The 8,912-nt window shown below is 39.3% G+C and overlaps 1 protein-coding gene and 1 long non-coding RNA gene across 2 annotated transcripts in view; both read right to left on the bottom strand.

Moving 5' to 3' along the window:
- The window catches only part of LOC118767361 (zinc finger protein 248-like), a 7,735-nt gene extending 820 nt beyond the window's left edge, over window positions 1–6,915 (bottom strand). The window contains exons 1-2 of the mRNA XM_036511765.1: window positions 6,844–6,915; window positions 167–230 (exon numbers count right to left, since the gene is read on the bottom strand). Coding sequence (XP_036367658.1) covers window positions 167–230; window positions 6,844–6,915 — 136 coding nt within the window. The remainder of the gene's footprint in view (window positions 1–166; window positions 231–6,843) is intronic.
- Window positions 6,916–7,310: 395 nt separating this feature from the next.
- On the bottom strand, window positions 7,311–8,802 carry LOC118767385. The gene is made up of 2 exons (XR_005003302.1): window positions 8,615–8,802; window positions 7,311–7,645 (listed from the first exon to the last, which is right to left on the bottom strand). It is a non-coding gene; the product is annotated as an uncharacterized LOC118767385 (long non-coding RNA).
- Window positions 8,803–8,912: the final 110 nt, after the last annotated feature.

Raw genomic sequence — 8,912 nt, forward strand, 5'->3', positions numbered from 1 at the left:
CATACATCACACTGATATGGTTTTTCTCCTGTATGAATGCGTTTGTGATTCTTTAGATTGCCTTTTTGACAAAATGATTTATCACAGATATCACACTGATTTGGTTTTTCTCCTGTATGAATGCGTATGTGAGTAATTAAATCACAATTCCCATGAAATGATTTACCACAGACATCACAAACATAAGGTTTCTCTCCACTATGAATGCGTTTATGAGTAGTTAAGTTAGACTTTTGAGAGAATGATTTATTACAGATATCACACTCATATAATGTCTTTTCTTTCTCTTCCTTTATCCTCAGGGAAATCAATAATTTGAGACTCTGCTTCACATTTAATCTTTCTCACACACAATTCGTCTTCCATTCTTGTTTCTCTCTCACCACAGTAAATATAAAAGTTCTTCTTCACTTTATTTATATATTTTATTTTGGTCTTTGGCTATATTTCTATCAACTGTGATTTTTGTCAATATTCGAAGATGCTGCAAATTCCTTTGTAATTTAGCTTTTATTTCAATACCAAATCATTATAATACAAATTCCAGTCTGTGAGTTTGAGAGCATTTTGTATACAAATTCTATTCAGAGCCAATATTCCACAGTAATTCTACCATGGATTTATATAATGAGGGTTCGTATCTGTTCTGTATGACATCTTCTCTTTGTCATTAAAAGATGATAAATATTGATGGATCTCGAGTATATAATTGTTTTATGCGAACGCCATCTGATGATCTGAAATAAAAGAGAAGCAATATAAAATATTGAGGATGCTTAAACTGAGGACATTCAACAGTGAACTCTTTAAATCGTTACTTCTATATCGATAAACTGTAGATATAAACCTTTACTTGGACAATGGAACTCATCCGTCTTATTTCTTCTCTCTCTCTGTCTCTTCGCTGAGAAAACATGTAATATCAGAGCATGCAGTGAAGTAGAGCAGATAATCTTGCTGAAGAGGCATGTCACGCAAACCTCCTTTACTTTCTCAGCAAAACAAAATCAACGTAACACATTCAACAAACCTCAGCTCAACACAAATGTATTAACGTTTGAGAAAACAAATAAGAAATCACGAATAAAAACAGGTCTCAATGTGAAAAGTCGATGTTTAGTCATTTGTTAGTGTTTGACATAACATTTCTCTTGCTTCTTTCTAATATATCATAGGAATCAGCATAACTACAGATGTCTACCCCTGCCAACTTTGTTGCCTCATAACTTCCACAAAAATGGATACTGTTTAATGAAATTTCAACAAAACTCACTTAGAAGCTGTAGATTCAGAGTATTAAGGGATTGTTTCAAAGATTTTCTAAGGATTTGCACAGAGGAGTTTTGGAAAATTCACACAATCCAACACTTTCTCCTTCATAACTTTCAGGAAAACGGGAATCGTTTACTCAAAGTTTACACAAATACCTTCCAAAAGGCACAGATTATGATTATAAACAAATTTGTGGAGAAAATTTTTATCGAGAGGTTGGGGAGAGAAGTTTCGAAAAATATTGCTTTGGATCTGGAAGACCACATATCTTGGAATTTATTCGTTTTAATGAGGATTTTTCCAAATATTTTTATCACAACACCCATCGCAATGATGGGGCAGAGGGGAAAGCATCTTTTTATGGAAAAAAGTTTACAAACTTTTGTTTGATCAGTCCTCATCATCCCACTCGGGACCGATTTTGGCCAATTTCACTTTTAATAAAAAAATTTTTTGCACTTAAAAGCCATGGGAGAGGCCTTCTCGGTTAAAAAAATACTTTCAGTGCAAAGTGTATGATTTAAGGGGATTTGGATGTTGTTTCTCTAGCACATCGCAAGACAACCCTCATCGTTTCTTCTTTCTCACTCTCGCGTGTATTGATGTTTTTCAGTATTTTTCTCTCCATAAAAACATTTATATATAAGTTTATAGTTTTTTTTGTCAACCTCGTTCCCTGTCCGCGTTTGTCTCTCTGTTATAATTTAAAATATTGGAGAGCCTGAGAAGGTCATTGCTGGCATTTATCCAGTGATTAAAGAAACAGGGAAACAGTATGTAAAGGATAATTCATTTAATAGCATACTTTTGTTAGAAAATGTTTTTCTTACACATACACACACGGCCTCGCTTGATTGCGGTAGGCATAATAATTTAAATATCCATTTTATTTCTATTGTTGCGTATATAGCACCAATGAACCACACGTGTGTTACTTCGACATCATCATTCCATAAAATGAGTTTAATGGGAGAAAAATACTGAATCAATATCAAAGCGTGTGAGAGTGAAGACGGAGAAATTACAATTGATGTTGTCTTCCTTATCAGAAACACCGGTTTTTCCAAACTCCTCTCCTCACCCCTTCGGAAATCATTTTCCCCACAAATTTCTTTATAATCATAATCTATGCCGTTTGATAGCTATTTCTATGAACATTCAGTAAAAGACACCCATTTGCCTGAAAGCGATTTAGAGGGAAAAAGTCGGGTCGCGTGAATTTTCACAAACTCCCTTCCCCTCTCTCTTGGAAAATTCTTTGCAACAAATCCTTATTTATTCTGAAGTAACAGCATCTAAGCGGGATTTGTTGAAAATTTCGTGAAAAATGAATCCATTTCTCTGTAAGTTATGAGGCAACAAAGTAGCCGAGTGGATACACATCTGTAGTTATGCCGAGGAATCTGCAACTCTCTCACAGATATTACAGTATTTGTTGTTTGCAAAAAACAAAACACTAGACATTCTTTCGAATGCCAAACACGAATTGAAATACAGTGGAATGGAAGAGCTCGGCATTTCCAACGGAAGTTCGGGGAATGTTTTATTAGCAATCTTTGCATTAAGATATGAGGGGGGGGGAATAACGATAATTGAAAAGGAGTGTGGAAAGGAAAACAGTGAAAGTATTAAGACAACAATTAATTAATGTCAGTTAAAGCAAGTTTTTCAACTCACTTCGGTTGGCGATGTGACGACAGCCGACCGGATTAGGATTAAGACCGGATTAGGATTAAGACAACATCGTTACTCGAGTAAATTCTCTTCTCTTTCTTTCCTTAATCTTTGAACACATCAAAGCAAAGAGACATGCTAGGACAAATGACACGACCTATACAATGTAGATGCTGTCTCTATTCATAATACTTACACATTGATTGTCGTAAATCAATTGAAAAGAAGGATTTTTCTTCTTCTTCTTCGATTCAAACTTGATTCTTTCCGCCGTTCTTGATCTCAGACTCTTTTATATTCAGGTAAAGACAGCATCCATCCATCCATCCGCAATGTCGTATTTAATACAAAATAGGATTTCCCGAACTCTCATCTGTTATTTACTCTTGCAGAAAAACAATTAATAGAAAAATGTCAAAGGGATCGTTTATGTTTGGCTTCAATTTTTCAAATTTTAAAATTAAGCGAAAATTTCAACTTCTGCATTTTGAACAAGTTTGTCACACTGAATCTCAGGGCCCAATCTACTCCTTCCAAAAATATTGTTTCCCGCCTAACCAGAAGCCCCTTCACTGCAGACCAGCTCAGTAGTTAGCCCGCGGGAAAGTTCCTGTCTATAGTTTGCCCGTTGTCAGTTTTAACAAAGGGACACTAAAATAACATCTGACTTTTTCAGTGTTTAGGGTTATTTGGATAGGATAATTAAAAGTATAATGGGAACAGCTTTTGTCCTGGAACGAGGACACCCGCCCCCTAAAACAGTCTGTGTGTAACTGTGGTAGTAGAATACTTTATAACGAAATAATTATAATCCCATGAAGATGTGAATGACTGACAACGTTCAGAAGGCTCAACAGAACAATAATAACTGTGCAAGGTACTATAGAATGTCTGTATTGGCAGTTTTTTTTTTCAGCATGTATATTTGGATCTCAGCCTGGGCTCAAACAACACTGTCATTTTGCAGCTTTACTCAATCTGTGTATAGCTGCTTTAACTAGTTCCCACGAACAGGGGTTCCCGGCTACGTCTGATTGTCAGTTGTATCATGTACCCCACCACCCGCTATTGTTCAACCGAGTTCCTTCGATTTGTTTGTAAAGGACTCCCAGCATTCAATTTCCACTTTCACATTAACGCTGGTCGCTCTCACACAAGAATATTCTTGGTCCACGTGCACCAGCAGATTTGACCAACTCAATGCTGTTACTGGATGGATGTTGTGTTTACCTCAATATAAAGAGCATCATCATCGTTTAACGTCTGTTTTCCATGCTAGCATGAGTTGGACAGTCCGACCGGGTCTGGGAAGCCAGGAGGCTGCACTAGGCTCCAGTCTGATCTGGCAGTTTTCTACAGCTGGATGCCCTTCCTAACACCAACCACTCTGTGAGTGTAGTGGGTGCTTTTTATGTGTCACTGGCACAGGTGCCAGGGGAGGCTGGCAACGGCAACGATCACTTGGTGCTTTTTATGTGCCACTGGCACGGAAGCCAGTCAAGGTGACGCTGGCATCGGCCACGTTCGGATGGTGCTTTTTTACGTGCCACTGGCACAGGGATCACAACTACAATTTCCATTTAATTTTTATTTTGATGTTGATGTACTTGACTCAATAGGTCTCCTCAAGCACAGTAGGTCGCCCTATGATCCAAGGTAAGCACAGCAGGCCGTCCTGCAATCCAAAGGTACTTTTGATGTCTGGGGCTGCTATGTGAAGCTGGTGCAGGAAACAGCATGAACTCACGTTTTTTTACCATGAAGCATGGCAGTTCGCACACATGCATCGTACAATCTACCGTTCACTCTGAGCGAGAAACCTTTTTCACCAGTAGGGGTAGAAGCTTTCTAACATTGCCCAGGCTATTCGTATTCTAGTGGTGACACTCTCTGAGCATCCACCTCCACTACTAACTTGGTCACTTACATAGGGAAGCTATCAACTACTTCTAGTTTCTCCCACTGGAGTGTGATGGAATCTGTTTTCTGAGTATCTGTGGTGTTTATTGCCCCTGTGCATCTGCTGCACACGAAAGCTATCTTCTCAGTTAATTTTCCTTTGATGGTGCTGCACCTCTTATGTGTCCATAGCTTACACTGGGTACATCTTATGGAGTTTCTACTACTACACCTTTTCTACAGATTGAGCAGGGCCACCTACCTGATGGGGTGTTTGATGAGTTCGCCTTCCTACTTACCAAACTTTGGTCTTTGCTATATTGACTCTAAGGCCTTTTGATTCTAAATCTAAAGCCTTCCCACACCCAAAATTTTTTCTAGTTCCGGTGTGGTTCAGCTATGAGGGCCAGGTCATCAGCTTTATCTACTTGGGAGCTGTCTATTGGGATAGCTGGTCCCTCTACTGGGTCAACATTTGGCAGTCTCTCCCTTCCCGTCCATTCTCCTCATTCAGTAGTCTTTCATAATGCTGCCCCAAGCCTCTTCTTTTCCAGAAACATTAAAAGCAAGTGCACCATCATCCATGTGGATGCATTCTCTCCTGTGACTTATGGAGTTTCTACTACACCTTTTTCTACAGATTGAGCAGGGCCACCTACCTGATGGGGTGTGTGATGAGTTCGCCTTCCTACTTACCAGAACTTTGGTCTTTGCTATATTGACTCTAAGGCCTTTTGATTCTAAATCTAGCTTCCACACCCAAAATTTTTTTCTAGTTCCGGTTGTGGTTCAGCTATGAGGGCCAGGTCATCAGCTTTATCTACTTGGGAGCTGTCTATTGGGATAGCTGGTCCCTCTACTGGGTCAACATTTGGCAGTCTCTCCTCTTCCCGTCCATTCTCCTCATTCAGTAGTCTTTCATAATGGCTTCCCCAAGCCTCTTTCTTTTCAGAAACATTAAAAGCAAGTGCACCATCATCCATGTGGATGCATTTCTCTCCTGTGACATCATAATTTTCTCTCACACACTGTCTAACAATCCGAAATACCTCAGTTCTTAGGTTCTCACAACGCTGGACATTGGCAAACTTCTTTACCGCTTTGCCCTTGGCTATGTATACCTGCTGCCCAGCCTCCCTTTTGGCAACCTGGTAGAGTTCCCAGCTACCCCCCACTTTCCAGGCCTGTTTCTTTGCTCTAATGGCTTTGTCTACGTACTATTCCCCACCAGTCTAGTAACTCTAGGTCTATGGAAGGGACTTTGCACCCCCCACCACGTAACTCTAGGTCTGGAAGGACTTTGCACCATCTGCAGACTTGGTCTGTAGCACTCAGCAAGCTATCCCATAGGAATTTCCAGCTACCTTCTATGTCCAATGTCTGTAGCTCCTCCTCCCTCTCATCAAATCTCTTGATGAGGATGTCCCTAAATCTCTGACCATGTGAAGGGTTCTTTAGCTTCCAAATCCTTCTTTTCTGGATTGGTCTGCTTTTTGGTATCCTTCTGGCTTCGAGCCTAAAGTCACTAATGACTAGCCTATGCTGGCAAGTACATTCTTCACCCAGGAGGGTCTTTGTATTTAAGAGCAACCCTGCGTCCCGCTGTCTGGTGAGGATGAAATCAATCTGGCGAGCAGAGTTCCCTGACTGATAGGTTATAAGGTGGCTGTCTGGCTTCCTGAAATTAATGTTGCAGATTAAAAAGTTACATGCATCACAGAATTCCAGTAGCCTAGTTCCCTCATCGTTTCTGGTGCCAATATCATGGCCACCGTGTACCCCAGTGAAGATACCAGATTACTGCCAAATATGCCCATTAAAGTCTCCAGCCACAAAGATGAGGTCATTGCCACTTGTCTTTGAGGAAGCCTGTAGAAGGGTATCATAAAAGTGGTCCTTCTGATCATTTGGTAGCCCCGCATGTGGGGCGTAGGTGGAGATAATTGTAGCTGTGATGTTTTGCAGGACTAACCTGAGCTTAAGCACTCTATCACATACCCTGACAACCTCTATGACTTTATGCACCCATTTCTTCACAAGGAGTATGCCAACACCCCCTACACCATCCATGTTACCTTGCTAGAAGACTTTATACCTATCTGCCTTGCCTGTATGGACCCTAGCTGAAGCACCTATCCATCTTACTTCTTGTATGCAGCATAAATCAACCTGTCTCCTTTCAAGCATCTAATTCTTTGTAAATATTTTTAATTACCTGAAATTTAAATAAATGTGGTTTTGCTCTTCAATTATTCTCCTGTTATTCTAAATGTAGAACATTTAACCAAAACTTGTCCTGGCACAACCATAATCTACAGAATTCACAGACTTGATCAATGTCTGATAAAAGTTACACATTTTCCAAACTGATCTTCAAAGCTGTTTACTTTGTATTTATATAATTTGTTGACATTATTTGATAGTAAATATTAGATATTATAGGTTATGATGAAGTGAATGAGAGATGAACGATAAGATAACTTTATACATTAAATGCTAACGATGGTGGTTATGTAGTAAAGATGTGATGTAACCAATAGGTTGATGGTAGCCAGGTGAGAGGTAGTCTAAAGAAAATCGATTTCCCAAGCATTGATACTGTTTCAATCTGATAGCATATTGTAGTACAAAGATTCCCATGCGTGACACATTGTTATTTATGATGTCTAGAAGAAACAACAGAGCAACATACAAGTGGCAAATTAGACATTTTTATGGAAACGGTTATCAAGAAATACTTCGTTTATCCCCTCCAGTCTGTGACCACCACTACAGCAGAACCAGACCCACCAGAGACTTACTATGCGACTGTAGCAATATTGATATCCTCACTGTTTGAGAAAAACATTAAGAATGATTTATTTTGAGATTACAACAATCTTTGGCTTGTTTAACCCTGTTGTGTCCACTGATCTGATTGGTTAGCATCTAGCGCGATCTGTCTCTCTACTTATTTCGCGCCAGTGTGTAAACTGACCAATCACAGCCTTCGAATAGGATCTTTCAAATGAGCCATCTTTACTCCTTAAATAACCTAGTATTTTCACTAAACATCGTCTTTTAGCTTTAGACCTTCTAAGGTCTAGTCGGAGACCACAGAGCTACTCAGCCATGTTCCAGTTCAAACGACAGACGACAGCCAGCCAACCATACTATGAAACCGCTATTGTACACCAGCGACAGGCAGAACGTCATCTACATCTCCGAAGATTTCAACTTGTATACAACTACACAGATTCATCTCACGCTGTTTGTGTGAAACTTCACGGGAAAACAGTTGCAGTATATATCTGAAAGAACAATCTATATCAAGAGAAACCTGCACAACAAGTGACTCAACTAGTCTCCCCTCCGAGACCCAAATCTTGTTATAGAACTTATTATCATGTACCACATGAACTGGTAAACTAACTCTATCTTAACTCAATATGCTGAGACTTCTCTTATGCTCTGTATTTCTGTTGTATTCGCATGCACCTTTATCTGTACCTTCTGTCGCACACACAGACACAAATACTATACGCATGCATTCATACCACAACACTACGCTAGTAACCACAACTCACTTTGTACACTGTGAATAAAGTCTATCTTCTCTCTCAAACAGTAGAACAGGCTTGTCATCCTTCATTTATTTCTTTTGGCACTGTATAATATATCCATGTATTATGGCTTCTCTTATTATTATGTTAGGATGCGATCGTGCGGCGTACAAGAGGAGACCTTGTCACCAACCTCCTTACATACGGTCGTATATATATATAATGACCGACACGACCAACCTTATGTCAGACATGAGAACATCCAGACTAAGACATTGTGTTTTGTAATGGCAAATGAATTAACATGTCTGTGTGTCTTTATAAATATTTGGTGAATCAACAATACATTGTCAAGTATGCTAATGTTTATGGTTTGCTAATGAAGTCATAAAACTGAAACATGCCTACAGTTGTCTCCCATACTTGTTAAAATAATTAATATATCATATTAATGAGTGATTGGTATTTGTTGTTGTATCTTCTCACCTCATAATTATTTGCTGCCAAATTTCCTGTATTCATATT

The sequence above is a fragment of the Octopus sinensis genome, linkage group LG21, assembly GCF_006345805.1.
Source record: "Octopus sinensis linkage group LG21, ASM634580v1, whole genome shotgun sequence".
In the NCBI taxonomy this organism is placed as follows: domain Eukaryota; kingdom Metazoa; phylum Mollusca; class Cephalopoda; order Octopoda; family Octopodidae; genus Octopus; species Octopus sinensis.